Source organism: Ursus americanus, chromosome 16 (genome assembly GCF_024610735.1).
Source record: "Ursus americanus isolate L20-20 chromosome 16, mUrsAme1.1.p, whole genome shotgun sequence".
NCBI classification, from domain to species: Eukaryota; Metazoa; Chordata; class Mammalia; order Carnivora; family Ursidae; genus Ursus; species Ursus americanus.
The window spans coordinates 18,021,188-18,045,292 of record NC_142142.1 but is presented as its reverse complement, the minus strand read 5'-3'; the positions used below and the strand labels follow the sequence as shown (position 1 = coordinate 18,045,292).

At 37.6% G+C, this 24,105-nt stretch overlaps 1 protein-coding gene across 8 annotated transcripts in view; it reads left to right on the top strand.

Moving 5' to 3' along the window:
* Positions 1-24,105, top strand: part of DLG2 (discs large MAGUK scaffold protein 2) — an 857,148-nt gene that overhangs the window by 151,226 nt on the left and 681,817 nt on the right. For 2 of the 8 annotated variants that reach the window (XM_087868202.1, XM_087868201.1), the window contains exon 1: positions 4,189-4,293. The exons of the other annotated variants lie outside the window; for them this stretch is intronic. In XM_087868202.1, coding sequence (XP_087724328.1) covers positions 4,189-4,293 — 105 coding nt within the window. Of the gene's footprint in view, positions 1-4,188; positions 4,294-24,105 lie in introns of those variants that run through there. 8 annotated transcript variants of the gene reach the window in all.

The window sequence follows — 24,105 nt, the reverse complement described above, 5'->3', positions numbered from 1 at the left end:
TGATATTATCAAAGAACTAGCTGTTAGTTTTATTGATTTTCTTTACTTTCTCTTCTGATCCTTTTTACTTCTTTTCTTTTGCTTCTTGTGTGTGTGTGTGTGTTGTTTGCTATATTTTTTCTAGTTATAAAAAGTGCAAGCTGAGATAATTAATTTGAGATCTTTTTTTCTTTTAAATGTAGGTGTTCAGTGCCCTATATCTTCCCTTAATTTTGTCTTCAAGGGTATCCAACAAATTTTGATATGTTGTGGTTTTATCTTCATTCAGTTCAAAATACATACTAATTTCTTTTTTTTTTAATTTTTTCTTTAGCCAGTGAGTTATTTAAAAGTGTTTTACTTAGTTTCCAAATATTTTAGGACTTTCCAGAGATTGTTTTACTTTGATTTCTAATATAATTTCACTGTGGTCAGAGAATATACTTTCTTTGACCCAACTCCCTTAAAATTTATCGAAATTTGACTATGCTCTAGAATATGTTCTGTATTGGTAGATGTTCCATGAGCACTTGGAAAATATGCATATTTTGCTGTTGTTGGGTGAAGTGTTCTGTAAAGGTACATTAGCTCAAGTTGATGGATGGTTTTATAAAGATCTTCTATATCCTTACAGATTTCTGTCTTCTTACTCTTTAATTACTTAGGGTTTTAAAATCTCCAGCTATAATTATAGGTGTCTCTGTTTCTCCTTGTCACTTTGGTCTCTCCAGAAAACCATCTCTAGCTCCTCAACGTAGCAAGTTCGTTGGGTTTCATCTGGATCCCCTGCAATGTGGCTGGCTATTCAAGTTTGTAAATGGGGCAGTCACAGGACTTACTTTGTTTGTTTCCTATCTCTCAGAGTTCACTGTTCTTTGTTGGCTGATATCCATATTTGAAATTCAGTGTTTCATATATTTTGTTCCATTTTTGGTTGTTTCAGACTGGGGTGTAAATCCAAGCCCTGTTACTCCATTTTTACTGGAAGTAGAATTGTCATGAAGTTGTATTTTAACCAACCACCAACAGAAAGCATTCAAATGCGGACTTGTCTTGGCATGGTAATACCACCATACAAAAGTACTTTTAGACATTCTAAGGCCTGTAGTCTAACTTAGAACATGGCAATATACTTAGATATAATGGACATATGGCTTAGTTACTGTGTTTAACAGAAAAATGGTAGCCATTACCTATCAGGCATTGTGCTAATAGGATGAAAATATGTACAATCTACTTTGTGGGCAGGGGCATATGCACATTGAAGAGCAGTTGAAAATAAACATATTGATATATATTTGAAATATATTTATCTTTTCATTCTTTGTTTCCAGCACAGCACTGAGCATATAGTAGAGCTCAATAAATGTTTGTTAATATGAGCCAAGTTGAGCTATGTCAAATATTTGATCAGGTAAGATTCATGGTGTACTCCACTCGAAAGTTGAAAGTAATAGATCACAGAACTTACAACAGTGATTGATCATGAGTATAAAACATGTTATATGTGCTTAATAAAAACTAACTCATTAAGTAAGTAATATGACCTAAATAATCAAGCCATCGAAAGCCTCCAAAAATATACCATTGTACCTACTTAAAAAGTGGGGAATAAATATACGGAATTTACCACCTCATGAAGTTTAAGAAGAGTTTCACTGAATTTATACTCGTCAATACTCTAAAAATTGGTTAGAGCTAATATTGGTTAGCATTATGAATAGGAAGCTACTGGGTTTGCATTTAAGAGTAGATTTGGCTTCAGGATAAATCTTACTATTAAGCTTTCTTACTGTCATGTTCCTTCCAAGCCAACCAGTAATGGACTCTAATTTCCCACTCTGCTTTTGTTCTACTTTTCCTTCCTCAAGAACGTCCCCTATCTCTGAATGTCCAAAATTTACCCTAACTTCAAGCTCTAGTGAAGTGCTAAATCTTCCATGAGGCTGCCCTAGTTTCCCCAATGGATGCATTTTTTTTTCTTTTTCATTGTTTTGTGAATAGTTTGTGCTACCTCTTTTATGGCACTAACCCTTTTTTATCTTGACTTTTTGTTATTTGTGCCATATATCATCCCTTCGATTAGACTTTAAGTTCCTTAAAGACAGATTCAACATTTGAAATATTCATTTGTCCATAGTACAATCAAAAAGTATAGCACACAAGAGATGCTTAATATGTTTATTGGATCAATGAATGAATGAATGATTCTAAGGTCATTTTTTTATGTAGAATTCCTACATGTAGACTGCAGGTTATCTACCCTTTTTCTAAAGAGTAAGGAAAGGAGGATCTTTTAGGACATGCTGCTTAAATGAAAGAATGAAGGGACCTGACATACAAGAGGTAGAAGAAGTACAAGGTAGGACAGAAGATCCAGCTGGGGGCTGAAATTATGGTGAATATTGGCTCAAGGGATTCAGAAAATATTGGCTGGAATTTTGTAGGATAAGTTACAAGATAACTTTTTATTTTCCTGTTGTTTGCTAAGACATACAGAACATTTACTAGTAAAGGAATATTCTCTAGAAGTTGTAGGCTGGCTGGTCGACAGTGCATGAGGAAGAAGCATGTGGCTGGGGCAGATGGGAGAGTCTAAGGGCAGGAATGAAGGCAGAGGAGGGACTGTGGGTGTGAGCTGAACAGAAGAACTTAATGAATGAGCAAAAGAGAAGGTTGGTTGAATTGATATTGAAAAACAAACTAATGGCAATAGCCTTATGGTGTGTACTCCTGAGATATTAAGGGAAAATAATCTTCCTACAAATTAGCCCAGGTAGAAAATTTGGAAGACCAATTCTGCTTCTAATTCCTTCAATAAAAATTGTAAAATAATTGAGAAAAAACCCCTCAGCCTTTGCGATTTTCATACCACAAGGTCATTATCATGAACTATTCTGCCATCGCCAAGACATAAATGCAGAAAAACTAGGTAACCCAAATCATGCAGCTCTTCTAAAAATAATACAGCAAAAATTCTTCATTTATGTCATTAAACTGTTTCCTATAACTTGTACCTTGTTTTGTACTCCTTAGATTTTCTAGGTCAATTAAAAGCACAACTTAATTTTTTATATTATGTATTGCCCTCAGTTTACCCCTTACCTCTCCTTGTTGGCTGTGTAACTAGCTCTGAGTATAGATTCCTTTGGAACTTCTGAATGCTCAGCACCTTCTTTCAAGATGCATTACCTCCAACTCAACAATCCTACAGACTATAGGGGTCTAGTAGAGCCTCACTTTACTTTATGGGCTCCTGTTTTAGGTGAAGAAACATTCAGAATATGTCACTATATTCTGTTATCCAAATTTTATTTAGTGCTTTATACTAGCCTTTTGTTGTTAAAGTGTAACCAATTTCTCTGGAATTAACTTGTTCCAATTCTGTGCAGACCACTCTCTGGTCCCAAGACTATTTAAAGGCTCAATTCTCCTGACATTAATTATGAGAATTCTACTTAGAATGACAAATAAATGTGACTTTTCTCTAACATGTAAACCAACAGAAAGGTCTTCTAATGGCTTTTAAATTTTAAGATAAATAATTGGCTGCACTTTATACTAGGAACCTTCTGTCTAGTCTTTAGGGATACTTCCAGATACACAATTCTGTAGTTAATAAAGGCAGTAATACTCCATAGATGAAAATGTCATGTCCAGATCTTAACTAAAGTGAAAAGAGACTTGGACATATTAAGTAACACTCTGAGAATGAATGTATATAATTGGATTTCTCACACAGCAGACGAGTATAGACACCTGCATATGTACATATATGTGTGTAGGTAACCCACTCCCATCAATTTTAATACTTTCCACAAGCTACTCAAATTCTACCTTCATGGCCTGCCATCCAAATCTTCTGGTAGAAATATTTTTTCACATCTCTTTCCCTCCTACTTCTTTCCCCCCACACACTTATGGTATGTGCAGTTTCGCCAGACCCGTGTGAAGACAGGGGAACATTGATGGGATTGCTTTTCACAAGTGTGGGAACGAAAATCCTTCCCAATGAAAACATCTGTCTCTGTTCAAGTCATGCCCAGTTATCCCCCAAAAGAAATGTTCTGATTAACTTTTTTTTTTAAGTCTTAAGATAGCAGTTTGTGTAGCAGATCTAATTAAGAAGTTTATGTAACAGATCTGCAGGGTTTTTTCCTTCTTCGACTGGGTTCTTTGAGCTCAGTTTGAGTGTTACTAGCTTTCGCTATGCAACGGCCAAGTGCTTCCCGGGCTGAAAATTATCAGCTTTTGTGGGATACTATTGCTTCCTTAAAACAATGTGAACAAGCTATGCAACATGCATTCATTCCGGTAAGGAAAATTTCCTTTTATTCTCCTAAAGATTTTTTTTTCTTTTTCTTTTTCTTTTTCCTTTTATAGCTGTAGATACATGGCATGTAATACATGTATTTAAAGACGTGGTATCTTCTCTGTAGCTCTTGTTTGGGATAAATATATCTCTGTCTTTCTCGGTATGAAGTCTGAATTTTTAATATGGCCAGACATTGATCAATGAGAAAGAGTAAACAGTGGTGCAAGCCAACTCATCCCCCATTTAGAAAGTAGTTTCTAAATGTAACATGTACTAAAGAAAGGGAACATGATTGATGTTTCTCATATTAATATTTGATACAACTTACAGTACATATTTCTTGGCTGATTCCCCCACAACTCCTTAGAATGGCTTGAATATCTTTTGCAGTAGGTATGATACATAAATCAAGAATCCAAAAGTTAGTTCTTATTTTGGTTGCTTATCCAAGTAAAATCCACCATAAAATCTTTCTTGAAAAGCGTGACTATTCCTTTAGTAAAGCAATGATGCACTATTTAGAAATTTGTAAATATAGCTGGTAGAAATATATGGATATATAAAATGAATTAATAAATCGGTATCATTGTGTTATATATTGCAGAAATAATGTTTGTGCTTATAATTATTTAACCAGAGGAACTAGGCTAGCTACATCAGACAGGCTGAGATGAGGTAAATGGGACTTGGAAAAAGAGTTTTGAAATATTTAATTTTTCTGTTTTGAAGGATTAAGAGTAGAGGAATTAAGAAATAAGGAGCACTCTCAACAATTAGTCTGCTAAAATTTATTTGGAATCTCTCAAGAAAAACATTATTTCTGACATAGAAACTCAAGAGACATACCTCTATCTGTAGTAGGACTAAATCTTCTTTGAAGTTCAAGTTATTTTCAACTGACCCAAGTTAGGTGCGATTATATTTTTTTCTGTAACTTGAAAATCACCTAAGTGTTTCAAAGGCTGTGCTGCATCTAAAGTTCTTCTCATGGAGTACTATTTTCTACTTGGATCTCTGTAAATTGATCTTGATTGTTAAAGACATAAAACATAATTTTTGCAAGGAATTTAAAAACTAATGGTGAAAAGCTCTCTAAATCAGATTAAGTTATAATGATTCTACATTGAACTGGAATCGGATGTGTATAGTTTGCTTCTCCTGTCTTTATTAAACTGTTCTTCCTTGGCTTCATCAAGGAGAGTATGATACTCTTTGTGAAGCTAATATCACCTTATTGTGGAGCTTTCTCTAGCCAAGCAATTATTTTCTCCCTTTCAGGTTCCTTGCATGCACCTCCAATTTATCACCTAACATATTTTATTAAAGTGTTTTCTTCTCTCTTATATTGTAATTTCTTAGAGTGAAAGAGAAAAGGAAAGTAAGTTGAAGGAAGAAACTAACACTTATGTGTTTGTTTTCTTATTTTCCTGTCTTGAACTCCCTAAATAGAGGATGCATCTATCCTCAGGGTCTAGCACAGTGCCTAGCATAACAAGGGTGCTTGGTGAGCACTTGAGAAATGAAATCAAATAACAAATCTCCAAATCTAGCATTTCCAGTTAATACATAGCAGTTTTCGTCAACAGCTTTGTCTATACTGACCTCATAAAATTATTTCTATGATGTATTAAGCATATTGAGGAAATGACAAAGAGTATTGATTTAATCAATTACCTCCTTTAAAATAAAACTGGTTTCTCTTTTAAAAAAAATACTGGAAATGAATAATGTGTGGGAAATGTAAACCTATATTATGTAGCTCTCTTAGGAAACCTGACCTGAAAACTTCACAAACAGGTAAATGCTGTTCATGCATCTCCTGTAAGTGTGTACTTCTAGCACATCATTACAATGCAGAGCTACCTACATGGTCTGGACCATGTCTTGCACACACAATGAGCTATAGAACACAAAGAGTTTTTCAGTCAGTGCACTTCAGGGAACTAATAATAAACCTGACATAAAATCTCAAGTCAGAATACAATCAACCCTAGAGAATCTTCCCATACAGCCTGAAGTTTATCTTGGCGAAAGGAAACTTAAAGCAGCTGATACCTGGAGAATGTAATTGTCCCAAACAGTCTACACAAACAGGGAAGCCCATCCATGAAGTCTTTCAATGCTCCAGTATTTGATTTCATATAACAGATCATGCCTTGTAATGATGAGGCAGACATCAAATCTGGAATCTCAAGCAGATTCATCTACTCAACCCAAAATCCCTGAGTATAGAACAGAAACTCAGAATTTCCCATATCTTTAGCTTAAGTGCCAGCCAATGTAAGTTGTGAATATTTATTAGATGGATGAAGGATAAAAAGCTCTCTCTTGAGTCCTGTAAATTGGTTCCATCATTGGAACCAATGTGTGTAAGCACATCTTTCTAGACATTTAGTATCTTTGGAGTCCAGGCAAATCAAAGGTTTTGCTATTTTATTATTGAAGTGAATGGATATGCTTGTAAAAACAGTCCCATAATTAGTCAGTCTTTTCATAGAGATTGACCTGTATTTCTGTTCACTATTAGTTCATTCATTCACTTCACTCATCTTTTACTGAGCTCCTGCTATATTCCAGGCATAGTCCAAACACAGGATAAGGACCTGAAGGACACTTTAACTTTTATGACACCATCACTTTAGAAGAGACACTTCATTACACCTTGCCCAAGTGGCACCCCACTGTTTCTTGCTGCAATGAACAAAGTTGATTTTCCTTATGATGGTAGTCATCATGTTTTAATTTTGTCTAATGTGAATGTCATGCAGCTTGCTGAGCATTGGGAGAGATACCGAGATGAATCATTTAGGAGAACCCTGATGAAACCTACACAGAATTCTGCTCATGAGGAATTTTTTCAAATGGATACACAGATGACTCTAACACTAGATACTAAGTGTTGAGTGCCCTAAGTACCAATGAATTACCATAAGAATTCAGGAAAAGGGCGAGTTTCACAGAAGGGTATCAGCTAGGTTTTAAAGGTTAAATAGAATATTGGAATGCAGTGACGATAGAGGAAGAAGACCTTTAAGTGGAGGGAAGAGAAAGGCACTTCTAATTGTGTAAGTGTGGTCCATTTTTCCATCTGCTTATTCATTCAACCAATATTTATTAACTTTTTATGTATCCGAAAATTGTGTAATATGACTGAGCATGTAGCAATAAATAGGACAAGCTTAAACCTGTCCCAAGGGCATTTACATTTTAGGAGTGGGGACAAACATTAAATAAACAATTATATGTGTATCTGTATTGCACACTTTGATGCTATCCTATGAGAGTTGTTCATAGCATTTCTCAGAGTTGCAATTCAGTATTACACATATGCATACCCAGATACACATCTATTGTCATAATAGTATAGCAACTGTAGATATTTTGCAAAGCCTCTGCAAACAAGACAAATGGAATAAAATATTCCTTCCCAAACATTTTGTAGTCCTAAACTACGTGCTAATTTCCCTAGCAAACAATTAGTACATCCTGTCTGACACATCCTGGGCTTGGTACTTGTAGTATAAAAGTGACAGTATTTATTGAGTACCTCTTTTATGTTGTCTACTGTTCTCAGCACTCAAGACATTATTTCACCCAATTCTGTCAACAGTTCTGTGATGTGGGCACTATCCTCTCCATTTTACAAAGTTTACAGAGGATCACATAACTTGTAAATGGAAAGACCGGACCTTGAAACTAGTTATGTGACTCCAGAACTCATTTCTTAATGGGTTCACTAGACTAAGGAAAAAACCACTAAGACTAAACCAGTTGCAACACAGTGTGGTAGGAGCGGCACTCAAGGAATGCACAAGCCACAGTAGATGCAGGAAGGTGGGAGTGATTGATCTGCCTAGATTGGAGGTGAAAGATGATGAAGGAAAATTGAAAAGAGAAGTCTTGAGATGGTTTTAAAGCAAGTGAAGGAGATAAGAAAGGATGAAAGAGTAGGTAGAAAGGCCCTGAGGCATAGAAAAGCAGTGTGGAATGAGGACTAGTTATCAACTTTCCCCGATTCCTGATCTTCCTCTTTGAGCACCAGGCAAGAAGGTCAGTGACAGCAAGGATAAGGGTTGGGTCATTCATGTAAGGTCAGGAATCCTGCAGGTCAGTCACAGGAGAATCACAGCATAATTCAGGCTCAGACTAAGGCACTGGAGCCTTTGAAGATAATCTCCAGTGGAAAAAAGAGATGACTTTCAGACACCTGGCTTCATTACCCTTACTACATATGGCCTGGCCTACAGCTTAACCTGTCTGTGCCTGGAAGTGAGGGCATATGCTTAGAGAAACAGAGATAGCTTATGTATAGATATGAAAGATATGTAGAAAGAGAAAATTAGATGAGAAACCACATGGTACCTAAGAAAGATACTGAAAGAGATGAGCCTGACAGGAACAGCAAGAGAATGGCAGAGGCGACTGTGGCCTCCTGGGTCCCTCAGAATCCCCGGTCCTTAATTCCTGTTCATCAGGTGGTTAACCTTTCATACCTCCTGCCCTTTCAACCTGATAGTTCAGATTTTGCTTAAGCTACTATAAGTGGCTTTCTGTTCTCTGCAACCAGAGAACCTTCATAAAGACGGGCCAGTTAGTGTCTAGTGGTTCAGGGACAGGAACTAGCCCTACAAGAAAGAACAGAACTAGAGCCGGAGAGAAGGCAAGCAAATCAGCTGAGTACACCGAGCTTGAAAGGTGAGGTTCCATCTTTTAAGATTTAACTCACATCACCTTCCCTAAGACTTCTGTGCCTTCTCCCTTGTTATTTCAACTGTTATAACACTCCCTGAAAAAAATAAGACTAGAGAATGTGCTCATGCACTGCTTTAATCTATTCTTTCTTATTAGTCATTACAATACCAACATGAAGGCCCCAATATTATCATCTCCGTTTTAGATCAGGGGGTCAGGTACCTTGTTTAATATCATACAGGTGTTAAGACCAGGAGAGAACCTGGGCCTTCTCAGCCTAATCCTACCTGCGTTTCTTTTTCAGACCCACCGTGGGACTTTGCCTTTATTTCTCTTGTGATACTGCTCAGCTTTGTATTATAAAAATTTGAGGGATTTCTCTTATTTTTACATGACACCTTAAACTCCTTACAGAGCAAAACCATGTGCTTCTTCTACCTACTTTCTGTAGTTCCAAGTATAATGCCTTAAATATGATGTTTGCTAAATAAATCTGCATGGGCTGATTAATACTTAAAATGTGAGAATTTACGGAGCAATGGGATGATAATGAGGGAATAATCCTTCTTGTCTGGAATACCTCCTTAAAGCCTGTCTCCTCAGCCCCAGTATCACTTCCAGAGATCCTGCTTCTGGTCCCTGGATGTTGACTTTGAGCCATTGTAAACTTAGGTCAGCTCTAAATAGGATTTTGCTCAACGATGAGTTGCAGTCCTAGTTCATGGTGTTCCAAGTGTGTTTTGTCCTTTCTGGATTCTAAATATTACTTGACTCATCATCCTCAATCATGTTAGATTCATTTCTCTGTTTCATTCCTCTTAGCCTCACTTCGCACTTCTGTCTAGTAATACCCCAGTTTTTAGTCTATTTCCTCCTGAAGAATATGAACAAGGCTATTAATGGAATTCCTATTAGTAAAGGAACAAAGATGACACTTAATCTATAGAGATATTCAACCTAAGGGGGGGGGGGAATAACTACATCAGAAGCGACCTGAATAATTGCAACAGCCTGGGACTGCATGAACATTTGCAGATTTCTGTTAAAATGGAATGAGATTGTCACTTTTGTTTTTTAACAAAGAGCAAGAACTTGCTATCTTTTTTATCTTCCTCTCTTGTGCAGTTCACATTTTCTTTGCTGGTCTTGTGATTCCTGTGCATAGGCATCTCGAGTCCATGAAAAATTAATGCCAGGTGCAGGATGTCTTCTTTTTGTCCCATTGTTGCTCCTTGTACAATGTTTATGTTGCCACATCACAATGGGTATCAGTAGTACAGATATACGTTACTGTACAACATTGTAAAGCCCATTCTCTGTCACTCCCACTTTCCCCACCCACTCCAATAATTGCAAAAATAGGACCCAAAACAGTTTGGTTACAGAATAGAAAAATAGGCAGTTGTTCAGAGCTAATAATATCAGTCCTCCTCCAAGTAGCTAAACAAAATTAAAGCCACATGTATCAAATCCTTAAAAACTTTAATGAGCAAATACTAGATATATTGTACTTCTTTAAGCTTCATTTAGATATTTCTATTTAGCAGGGAGATGCTTAACAACAATGGAGTTTCTGATTTTTATCTTGAAAACAGACTGCTTTTGTTATTGCTGCTGTTGAGATCCCCACTACACAGCTACTACTATCTTCCTTATATTGCTCTATCTCGTTACAATTTTCAAAACAGCTTAAATTACATTGTTTCTCTTTATAATCTAGCAAGGTAGGCAAGGCAGGTTTTAATATTTCCATATTATTTATAAGAGAATTGAAGTTGAAAGAGTTGAAGTGGCTGGAATCAGAAGTAGTTAAGGAAGAAGACATAACCTAGTAGAAATAGAAGCTCAGGGGCGCCTGGGTGACTCAGCCGTTAAGCGTCTGCCTTCGGCTGGGGTCATGATGCTAGGGTCCTGAGATCGAGCTCCTCATCGGGCTCCCTGCTTGGTGGGAAGCCCGCTTCTTCCTCTCCCACTCCCCTCGCTTGTGTTCCCTCTCGCTGTCTGTCTCTGTCAATAAATAAATAAAATCTTAAAAAAAAAAAAGAAATAGCAGCTCAGTCAGTCCAGTGTACTTTTGTTCAAAATCAGAATTTTAGCTACTTTGAAATATCTGGGTCTGAGTTCTTAACTTTCCTGGACCTCAGCTGCATTCTCTATAAAATCAGGTTTTATACAGATCTTTCGAGGGTTGACTGTGGTTTAAATGAGATAATGTGAGTTAAACCCTTAGCACAATGTCTAACCAAAGAAAGTGCCCAAGAAGGGCTGCCATTATTACTGTTGCTAATTTTTAATGTTATCCCAATGCATCCTTTTACAAAATGCATAAGGTTTCTATATATGATCCTATTTGCTTCTCAAAGAAGCACGTTAGGTTGATAAATAATTTATATCTCCATTTATACATAAACAGAAAATGTGACAGTTTAAACAAGGCTAAAATCATAATATAGGTGAGGGAAAAGTTCTTAAACCTCAGTGAGATGACCCAAATCCTAAACTCTTTTTATTACTATTTTTATGATATTCAAAATTAGGTTAATATTAAAATCAGGAATTACCAATGCTTATTTATAGCTGTATGTAAACTTAGAAATAATTTAGAGAGTCAAGTGACCTGACCAAGTTCTACAGTGACACAACCAGCCCTAGACACCTTATCTGCTGACTACAAGTGCAAGACTAGGAGGTGCTCATCCTATAACATAAAAACATATTATGCAAATGTTTTTGTTGAGTTAGAATGGGCAAAGAGGGGTCATAAAATATAAGGTTGCAAACATATTCATAAGGAAGTTATCATCACTTTTCCAGTTAGTTAAAGACATCTTTTATAAAACAAATGAAGGTTCCAGTATGTCTGGGATTACAGTTTCAATGAACAAAGTGGTCTGAGAGTAAAGAGGAGAGTCAGCCTGAGAACTATTTTGATTTCCACTTGTGGCAGAGTCCCCACGTACCATAAAATAACCTTCTCCATGCCTACTTTCTCTTCCTTTTACTCTTCTCTCTTACTCTTTCCCTTTCTTTCCTCTAGCCCACATCAACAGATAATACTCTTCCATCTTTACTCTGAAACACAAAACTGCAGCTTATCCTGAGCCCAGAAGGAGGTTAATTGGCAAGCAGAACCCTTGCTTTGCAGAATAACTGGGGGTAAGGGAGCCATCGGAAAGCTGAGAAACCAAGACTTACATAGACATTGCCACTCTGGGAAGCTAGGGCAGCTGTCGGGCTAGGAACTGGTTGGCATTTTGGACCTAGAGATTTGTAGGCTCTTCACTGTGGAACAAAGAGTTCATTGCCTAGTCAATGACAATATACAAACACATCTGCAGAATATATTCTTTGGCATTAGCAAATGCTAGCAGTAGTTAGCCGGCTTCTATTTTTCTAGGCTCCATTCACTTCTTTTCTTTTTCAATCTATTTTTTCAGTTTTTCCCCAATGAAAATAATTCCAAATATAATATTAATTTTGAAGACAGAATGGCTAAAGGGAGATTGATAGACTTATAGATATTATCAGAATTTAAAATAAGGGAAATGGAACTAAAATGTTCTCTACTTCGTTCCTTCTGCAACCCAGCCCAAGTGCCATGTTTCAGAGTCAGGTATTGAAATACCTTGGTAAAACAGTAAACCAAACTCATTTCTCCTCTTTGTCTCTCTCCCTAACATTTCCACACACACACACACACACACACACACACACACACACACACACACATATCTAAATATGAAATATTTTAAGACTTTCTCTATGGTTTAGCCTATTATGTTTTTAAACTTTGACTGTATGATCTAATATTGAATTGTGGTTGATGGGGGAAAAATGAAAGCAGGGATTGGATGTTAGCAAACTCTTCCTTTTAGAGATAAGTCTTATAGAAAATGGAGAAAAGCAAGAATAGAAGAAAGAGCTTGGTGATACTTCTTCATTTCACTTCAAATATTTTTGAGTTTTTAATATGGGAGGGAATTCTTTGCCACTAATTGCATTGTCATAAGGCCAGAAAATTAACTGATTCACAAGAAAAACAAACTGCAGACTATAAACATAGAGCTAGATGATCATAAATGCATTAGGAGGTATCTTGTCTAAGATATTCAGAACCTTATCCTTTAGCCAAAATCATTAGAAGCCACTTTGTATCATTGATCTTTTTCCAATTTGATTTTTGTCTTATTTAACCATGGCTTTCTTAACGTCATATCTTCTAACTTTCTGTATCTGAATGATAAAAGCAGAGATCATCATTATCCAGAAAGAAGATTTGTATAGCATCTCTGCTTTCTTTCTAGTATTTCCCAGCAAAGCAAAATTTATGATAAGTGAAATCAAATTCTTAATGAGACATAGACTCTTAGAGGTCATCCATTTCACTCTCTACTCAAATATAGAAATGAGTAGGGAGGCTCAGTGAATTGCTTTCTCACTCTGAGTTACTGACCTTGTTGGGTCTAAAGCTTCAATCTCCTGATTCCCAGTCCAGCCATCTTTATTCCAGTGACATAATCCCTCAACTGGATTGTGGTTACTTCCAGGGAGGTAAAGTGACTAACTTTTGATAGTCATGCAAGAACTTACCTGAGATGTTAGGTTGACTCCATTATAAATAACTTAAAACATTCTTTATTTAAAAAAATAGATAGTTATGAAGTAAAATATTAAAACTATGTGAACTTTTTAAGGTAAAACATGAGACTTCAAATGAATGTTTAGTTTTTGGGTGAATCTTTTGATAGAGGTCTTCATATTCATCTGAAAAATTGAGCAAGTTCTTAAGATGCCATTTTGCTTTATTCATGATCTTTGAATCTTTAACTTTTCATTAAACCTCATGTTTCCTTCTGCCTTTCCAACTTCTAAAATGTACCGCTGGATGTAAGTTAGACATGGAGCAATTCCAGTGCTGCCTTCCTTGCTGTACACAGGGTGGTGTTACAACAAACATATGGATTTGGAGTCATGAAGAGTGACCTTTTTGGAAAACTAGACAGCCTCATACAAAAGAATGAAATGGGACCACTCTCTTATATTGTACACAAAAATAAATTCAAAATGGATTAAAGACCTATAAAACCATATGAAACCATATAAAACCTATGAAACCATAAAAATCTTAGAACACAGGTGTTAACTCCTTTGACATCAGCCATAGCAACTTCTTTCTAGATGTATCTCCAGAAGCAAGGGAGACAAAAGCAGAAATAAACTACAGGGACTACATCAAAATAAAAAGCTGTGCAGCCAAGGAAATAACAAAATTAAAAGGCAACTTACTAGATGGGAGAAGATGTTTGCAAATGACGTATCCTATAAAGGGTTCGTACCCAAAATGTGTAAAGAACTGATACAACTCAACACCCCCCAAAACAAATAATCCAGTTAAAAAATGGGCAGAAGACATGAACAGACATTTCTCCAAAGAAAAAATTCAGATGGCCAATATTCACATGACAAGATGCTCATCATCATTATCATCAGGGATATACAAATTAAAACTACAATGAGATACCACTTCACACTTTTCAGAATGGCTAAAATCAAAAACACAAGAAACAACATGTGTCAATGAGAATGTGGAGAAAGGGGAACACTCATGCACTGTTGGTGAGAATGTAAACTGTTGCAGCCACTGTGGAAGATAGTATGGGGGTTCCTCAAAAAATGAAAAATAGAACTACCTTATGATCCAGCAATTTCACTAATGGGTATTTACCCAAAGAATACAAGAGCACTAATTCAAAGGGATACATGCACCCTTATGTTTATAGCAGCATTATTTACAATAGCCAAGATGTGGAAGTGGACTAAGTATCCATCCATTGATAAATGGATAAAGAAGATGTGATATATATATCACATATATGTATGTATATATGTGTGTAATATAAAATATATGCATAATATTATTCAGCTGTAAAAAAGAATGACATTTGCAATGACATGGATGGAGCTAGAGAGTATAATTTTAAACAAATAAGTCAGAGAAAGACAAATACAATATGATTTCACTTATATGTGGAATTTAAGAAACAAAACAATCAGGGGCGCCTGGGTGGTACAGCGGTTAAGCATCTGCCTTCGGCTCAGGGCGTGATCCCAGCATTATGGGATCGAGCCCCACATCAGGCTCCTCTGCTATGAACCTGCTTCTTCCTCTCCCACTCCCCCTGCTTGTGTTCCCTCTCTCACTGGCTGTCTCTATCTCTGTTGAATAAATAAATAAAATCTTAAAAAAAAAAAGAAACAAAACAATCAAAGGGGGGGAATAAGAGAGAGAGGGAGAGAGAAAGCAAGAAACAAAGTCTTAATTATAGAGAACAACCTGATGGTTACCAGAGTGGAGGGGGTGAGGGATGGGTTAGATAGGTGTTGGGGATTAAGGAGTGCACTTGTGATGATGAGCACAGGGTGATGTATGGAATTGCTGAACCACTATATTGTATATCCAAAACTAATATATTTTTTAAATTTTTAAAAAAAGAAGAGTGAGCCTTGGCTCCACTAGTTATTAGTCTAATGACCTTGGATAAGTTGCATTACAGGTTTGTGCCTCACTTTTGCTATCTGTATAATAAGCATAATGATAGCATGTAATTCATAAGCTTGTAATGAGGAGTAGAAAAGATGATTATAAATGACCAACATATGATAGGCATAGAAGAGTCTTTCTGCTTGTAACTGTCCTTAATTTACATGTCATGCTTCAGACTTGCATTGTCTGCATTGCATGACAAGTTCCAGATGCTCCCATCCACAGCATCAGATGTGCAAGAGTAGTCATCAGGGGGCAGTGGGCAGTTACCCCTTTCTACCCATTTCACCTAACCTGTTGCCTCATGGGTTTCTCATGAGTCCTATCTCTTATTTCTGTGGCTCTGGTTTCAAAAGTCTAAAAACCCATTAACAAACACCTTTGAGTATATTGTATGTCAAGCAGTGGTGGGAGTGTTGGTTGGGGGAGGCTGGTTAAGAGTCCCACCCTCAAAACAATTACAGTTTCAGCAAGAAGATACAAATATCACACATGAATTGGTTAGCCATTAACATGTATAAGAACAAAAAGAAACATCCATTAAGAATGTCAGAACTTGGGGTGCCGGGGTGGTTCAGTCGTTAAGAGTCTGCCTTCGGCTCAGGGTGTGATCCCGGTGTTCTGGGATCGAGCCCCACATCAGGCTCTTCTGCTATGGGCCTGCTTCTTCCTCTCTCACTCCCCCTGCTTGTGTTCCCTCTCTCACTGGCTGTCACTATCTCTGTCAAATAAATAAAAAATCTTTTAAAAAAAGAATGTCAGAACTTAGTGCTTTCACATAATTTCTTTCCTGTAACATTTATAGTTCATTGTGAACGGAAGTAATACAACCAATGCATGCTTTGAAATTTGGAGAGCAGGACTGATGGATAGATTGAGCGCTGCAGTCAGGATTGAGGAAACTTTCATGGAGCATCTAGGGCTTTAGATTGTCCTTGAAGGATGGATAGAATTTGGTTAAGTAGATAAGAAAGGGGATCATGACTGATTCATGATATAAGAGAAGGAAGAAATGGAAACAGTATATTATGACAGATATGAGCAAGGTATGTTCTTGGAGTAGTAAGAATCTTGGCTTAATGGAAAGAAAGGACTGGGAAGGGAGTAAATAGTATCCATTTATTGATTCTACTGTGTGCAAGACTTTGATCCATGTACTACAGAAAAAACTACCCTACCTTAGTCTAATGAACCGGTTGACAGCTTGCTTAGAATTCTGGTACCTAAGTGTGGAAAATACAACTGTGCTACTGAGATTATAGCTCTTTGGTGGCTTAGCAAAAAGAAGCAGATGGTATCCACATGGATCTTTCCAGGAATAGCAGCACATGGAGTGAATCGGTGAATTAAGTATGTATAGTTATATGGCATGGGGCACATTGACTAATCCACATTTGAGATTTGAGCTAATGACTCCATTTTTTGCGCAATCTCCAGAGAACATTTGCATAAATAAAGCAGTTAGGTTTGTAAATGCTCAGTGTGAATCAGTGGAATTTGTGGCAGAAATGGATAAAAGCAAGGGATTCAGAGTCAAAGGACCTGGGTTTGAATCCCAGCTTTGCTCTTTTCTAGCTGTCTCATGTTAGGAAATTCACAGAATCATTCGATGCCTCAGTTTACTTATCTATAAACACAGGAATATTCCACCAGACCCTCTGGGTTCTATAAGGAGTAAACAAGAAAACACAGGTAAAAAGTTTATCATACTTGCATGGCACACAATGGGTATTTGCTAAGTCAATGTTAGTTCCCTCTTTCTCTGGGAAATTAAGTGATCTAATGTATATAATCATGCTCTATAAATTATAAAGCATGGTATTAGCTGTTAGTATAATGCAATTATCAATTTGAGTTTCAGTGGTAATCTGAAGTTTTGGTGAGTCATTTATTTTTGCCTTTCATACTAGGTGCAGAGAGGTATGTGTCAGGGGATCTGGGTGGAAGCCCGAAGAGTCCTCATATCTAGTAGTTCAAGCAACTTTTATCTCTTATTCTAAGTGAAATTAGTTCTAGAGAAAACATAAAGAAAGATCTCTGTGGTTCCAGGTCTCCACTTTCTGTTCCTCACTCTGCAGGCTCCCCCATCGAAAGATAGAGGTACTTAACTCAGCCTACCTGAGGTCTTAAGGATATCGTCTATTTTCTGCACAGTATTACACTACCTTGTATGTTAAGGGAGGATCAAGAAGGCATGTTAACACTTCAATCCAAAGGGATAAAAGATTAATGGTGGGTTTTCAAGGATCAGTGAGGGAAGTCGCGTTAACTAACATAGACTTCTGGAGACATCAAATCCAAGCAAATGTTTTGCAGTTGTTTAAGAATTACCCACATAGGAACCAGACTTCCAGGTTTGGCTCCTGGCCTTGCTATCAACAGCTGAATGACCTTGGGCACATTGGTTAACATCTCTGTGCCTGTTTTCTGTAGAGTGAAGATAATATTATTTTTATAATTAAGAGTGTTCAGGCAGGCAGAGTTGAATTGAATTCAAGCCAAACATGAATCTGCCATTTTTTCCCAATTTTTTTAAAGATTTATTTATCTATTTCAGAGAGAGAGAGAGCAAGCCTGTGGGGGGAGGGGCCGGCGGGAGAGGGGAAGCAGACTGCCTGCTAAGCATAAGCCAGATGTGGGGATCCATCCCGGGACTGGGAGATCACGACCTGAGCCAAAACCAAGAATCTGACATTCAAACTACTGAGCCACCCAGGCACCCCTTTTTTCCCCAATGTTCTGAGCTAGGCTGATGGTAAGCTGGGTAGGTAGCTATTTGTGCATTTTGTTAAGTGTTAGGCAGAGCGGCCAAGGTCTTTGCTTCCTCCAGAGTTGTTCCCTTGAGACATCCTGCACAGTCATTAACCTGCAAACAATTCACTGTTCAATCACCCACCCTCCTGTTATTACCTCACTGTCCTCGCTTGTGTACATGTGGGAGGGCAGGGGCTATGTCACTACAGGGTATGGGCAGAACAGGGTACAGACCAGAACCACTTGGTACTACTATTGGTGATGACTCAGAGCCCAACTGGATCAAACTGCATGCACCTGGTTGGTCTTGTAGAGAGAGAATATAAAAAGGAGAAGAAAATCCAGGAAAGCAAAAAATAACCACAGTAATAAATAATATAAACTTACATCTGTGGAGTACCTCTCGTTTCACTCCACATGCATTATTTCTCCAGCTAACTTCTTGGGAAATAGGTTAACTGAAAAATAGTGTTGTCCCATTTTTTAAGTGGGGGTTTGAAAGAGATTAAGGGACTTAGAAACCCTCTGAGAATTGGGGAATTGAATCTGAGTCAGTACGGTGAGAAATTTCTCTTCAGACAGTGAAAGAGGAGCTAGCAACTTGCAGGACAGAAAATAACTGCATTTCTACCTGTAGCCTGGAGAAAAATCAGCAGAGGGAGTCGGGAGATGGTGGTGGTTGTCAGCATGCGATCTGGGGCTAGAAAGACTTGGGCTTGAAACCTGGTTGTAATCCTCTTAGATGTGTGAGCTTAGGCAAGTACAGGAAAATGCACTCCTCCCTCCCTTACTTTTTTTTCTTTTCTTCCGTCCTCTGCCAACGCCTAAGGATGTAGAGCTCCAGCTCAGCAGATTATGGGAAAGGAGAGGGAAGAAAGGGTTTCATTTCTAGCAGAGAACTAGAGGCAGGAAATTGAAGTGGAAGTCTCCCTCACCCCACCCACATTGCATTTTTTACTTCTGGAATGGGCCAATATAGTGGAGGATTAGGGGGAAAACCTGAAAAAAAAAGTTACCCTGAGTTCAATCCTTAGCATACCAATTCAGTACTTAATGTTAGATATCTCATTTCATACCTGATGTGGGTAGTAACCCCAATATTCTACTTCCCTGGTTAGAATTAGGACATGGTCTGATTGGGGCTCAGTCTGATGTGTGAATTGTGTGTGTGAATTGTGAGGCCAGGCTATTAATAACCTTGTAGCAGATGACTTAAGCCAGCTAATATTTACCTTGAAGTTTGGGGATCTTTAGCTGTCTCAGTGAAATCACATGCACATACAAATGGACTCATTTAAAAACTTACAGTGGGGGGCGCCTGGGTGGCTCAGTCGTTAAGCATCTGCCTTCGGCTCAGGGCGTGATCCCGACGTTCTGGGATCGAGCCCCACGTCAGGCTCTTCCGCTGAGAGCCTGCTTCTTCCTCTCCCACTCCCCCTGCTTGTGTTCCCTCTCTCGCTGGCTGTCTCTATCTCTGTCAAATAAATAAATAAAATCTTAAAAATAATAATAATAAATAAATAAAAACTTACAGTGGCTTCCATTTTGTTTCAAGTTGTCATGCCACATGTATATGAAAGTCATTTATAGGACCTGTGTTACTTCTTGCCCACTCAGGAGTCTTGTCTTTTAAGGCTGAGAAGATAAACCAGAGATACTGTGCCTCAAAAGACGCTAACATGTTATTCTTGCCTTATTTTACCTCCTACTTGATTTGGCTTGACAACCGCTTGCCTTCAACTTGCATGTTCCAGGCCATTTGAAATCCCTGCACAGTTCCTAACCCCAGCCTTGCTACTGTTCAGTTCCTGCTGTGTTTAGGTCCCTTGACTGTGTGGGTTTCTCTCCTTTTCCACTTTCCTTCTTAAAAGTTTAGATATAGGCCCCAATTCAATCTTGTGACCTTCTCACTGGTTAGCCTACACTTGTCAGATGTAAGCTTCCCAGAGTGTGCTCTTTGGCTGACTGGCTGTTGTATCTTCCCTGCCTATACCTTGCTTGAGGGGGCTTCCTGACCATAGCTGACCTGGTAAACACTTGCCCATATATATCAGAAGTATTTCTCAAATCTAACACTTAACAAATATCAGGAGGCAAACATATCAGTCAGAATCAATGAACCCCTTTGAAAATTTGCATTCATTATGTCAGATTCTTTTTTAGTTACATTTTCTTGGTGGCAAGCAGCAGTTTATCTCTTACTAGCATAAACAAAGTTGTTAATGTAATTTAAAGGTATTTGGGTTTCCCATGGAACTCAAAGAGAGGAAGGGAGCTGGAATTCAGGAATAACTTGATATAACAACTTAAATTTTTCAGTTTTCTCTCTATTTGCTTCTGGCTTATCTACAATTAGCTTTATACTTCCCTCTTGCTATGAACTAGCTTTCTGCACGTAGAAGAGAATGTAATATAAAATGCAAACCATTTATATCTCATAGTTTGGGCCACCTAAGAGAGATTGATTTTCTTAAACCTTTATAGTTTCAAAAATCCTTGACTAGATTTGCATAAAGACAAGCCTTGAAACTTCTGATTAAAAGATTTTTTCATATTTGTTAAAAATCTCTTTCCAGTTAATGAAAATAAGCACACTGATGCTGGCATCTGCTAAGTTACCGTTGGATTTAAGGCTTCATTTAAATAGAATACCCAATATGGAAGGAGATTGTGTGTACAGCAGGGCACTATGCACTGTGAAGATAAAGCTTAGAAGGAACCATCAAATAACTAGGGAATTGCTTTTAAGAAACTGAAACCAAACTTGATCAAACTGGCATGGATTCACATGATTTCAAAAGTGAGAAAAGAAACAGAAGCCAGGATGAGCCAAGGGGAGATCTGAAATTAACAACTGGTGAGAAGAGCACACTCATGGGCCATACTTAGAATTCAACTGCACTTTGTCACCAATTGGGATTTTTATTCTCTGCTGATATGTGCCATTGAGTACCTTAAAGATTCCAAGAAGCTTCTGTGAAAATAGTCTGGGGAGGACTGTGAGGGTCCTGGAGCAGAGCAATGAGAGATCTGATCCTCAGAGAGCCGATGTAGCAGCACAGTGGGATACAAAACAGCCAACCATGATATCTCCTTGGTGGTCATGCCAGAGATTTGCCAATGTCAGATGTATGTGCTGTATCTGTGGATTCACACATTCCATACATTCTGTTTTTTCATGCATTTTTAGTGACTTTAAAAATTATAGGCATTAATGGGGGCTTCTGGATCTTTCTAGCACCAAAAAGGAGCAATGAGCTTTCTATACAGCATAGATTGTACTTCACAACCTCTATATTCTGCAGTTATGAAATAATCATTTCGTAAAAGCTGGACAGTTAAGCAACAGGGATTGGTTAAGGAAAGAAAGTGACAGTGGATATTGGGAAAGCAGTCACAGTCTTGTTGGTAACAAAGGAGATTTTGGAGTTATCCTAGAAATGCTCTCCAAAACTTACAAAGAAGTATGGCTTTGTAGCTACATTTAGTCAATAATTCATAAGTATTTATTGAGCTCCTTTGGTGTACCGAAGTGCTGTGAAGAATTCTAGGAAGTATACAATCTTTGTCATTTTTTAAACATAGAGTCTGATTAGAAGAACCGAATTTACATATATGAAATGGAAAATAGCAACACAAACAGATGAAAACTATAAATGGCATCATATAGAAAAGGGGTTTTTGTACAAAATTTATTCTTAGACCACATTAATGTAATCTATAAGAGGAAAAAAAAAGTAAGATGGGTTGAATCAAATTGATGCATATTTATTGATCAAACTATACTAGATAATAAGGGAAAATATAAGTGTTGCGTGTGATGCTTGGAAAACTTTCAGTCTGGTCAAGGAGACAAGGCACAAATGTTTTGGGTCATCCTGGGAACCAATTAGAAAACACAGAAGAGAGGAAGTCAAAACTAAAACACGGACTAGGATGACAACATCCGTAACCATTCAGGCATCACCAGATAGCTTTCAATGTCTGATATGCAAGACCTTAAGGCATCTCTTGCATCCAGAGTGGTCTTTGGTTTGCCTGAGTCTCATATGCTGCTCTAACTAGAGATTTTCAATCACTGCAGGACTCATGCAATGAGCCACCTAGATACTGAGATCATGGAGTAGCTTAGTGTGGAAAAAAATGGATTTCGAGGTCAGAAAGGCCAGTGTTAAATCTAAGCTCTCATTTTCCTTGAACCTCCATTTTCTCATCCATAATGTGGGGATAGTGATAATGATGCTTCATCAATACGGTCTTGTGGAAGTTAAATGAGGATATATGTGCATGTTCTTATACATGGGCAAGTAATATGTATTTAATAAATGGTATTTCACATGGTCTAATCTTTAGTTTTCTTTAGTGCAATTGAAGCGACTAATATAGCATTGAAAACTCTGGGGTATAAACAGTTCACAAATCATTCAGTAAAATATTCTTTTTTTTTTAAGATTTTTTTATTTATTTATTCGACAGAGATAGAGACAGCCAGCGAGAGAGGGAACACAAGCAGGGGGAGTGGGAGAGGAAGAAGCAGGCTCATAGTGGAAGAGCCTGATGTGGGGCTCAATCCCACAATGCCGGGATCACGCCCTGAGCCGAAGGCAGACGCTTAACCACTGTGCCACCCAGGCACCCCATCAGTAAAATATTCTTAACAGTGGTCCATCTTTAGGGACACTAATAATAATGTTTAACATTGATTCTGAAATTTAAGTTTACAAAACATGTGAAATATATCACCTCATTTATTCTTCAAACAACTCTTTCAGAAGGTGATTATGTCTATTCCCATTCTACAGAGAAGGAAACTAAGGCAAAGGGAGTTAATGTAATTGCCCCCAGATGACACCACCAGGAAGTTGCTTAGCCCCCAAAAACATATAATCAGGAAGTTGCCAAACCAAACTTGAGCCCAAGTTTTCTGTCTCTAAACCTCATGTTCTTTTCCTTATACCACATGCCTCTTTATAAGTACTGTTTTGTGTGTGTGTGTGTGTGTGTGTGTGTGTGTGTGTGTGTGTGTGTGTGTATTTTGGGGTTTTTGTTTTTGTTTTTGTTTTGCTTTGTTTTGTTTTTGGTGTGATCCAGTGGAAACTGTCTTTCTCCAAAACCCCTATTTACCCTAAGGTTAATGAATAGACTGTGAACATCTAGCTGACCCACCATGTAGATATGTAGACCAGGGTCCTGCTCTTAATGCCCAGTGTGTTGTGTTAAAACATGGAATTTGTTTTGTGAAATCTCCTGGATTGCCATTTGTTTTATCATTCGATTAGGATTCCATAGGCACAGATTGACATTAAAAAGCTGTTAACTCTGTTAACTCCAGAGGGCATAGCTAATGAAATGTCCCAAAAGTTGAGCACTTGCCAAAACCACCATGTCTTATAGGACAGCTCTCAATTAATCATGATGAGAGTATTTCCTTTATCTAAATGAAATCTGCAATTTGGGAAGGAGATTAAAGATCCTGCAGGGGATGAAGGAAAAAAATGCTGTGAAAATTCTAGAAACTAGAAAATAAAGATAGGTCTACTCAATATTCATGAAGTCAGATTGGTGGACGCAAATAGAGATTGCAATCTCTTATTTTCTAATGACTTGGCTTGTAGCACTTCTGTATCAGTTTTACACAATTTCCTACTCAACTTTAAAGGGAATGACTAGAGTTTGTACAAAATTTTTTTTAAAGAAGAAAGTTTAGCATACCCAATATGATTTTATGCCATCTTTGACAAATTTCCTATCTAAGGATTTCTAAGATATGTGATCAGAAATGCATAAATGACAAAAGATGGCATAAAGATGCATAATGGGT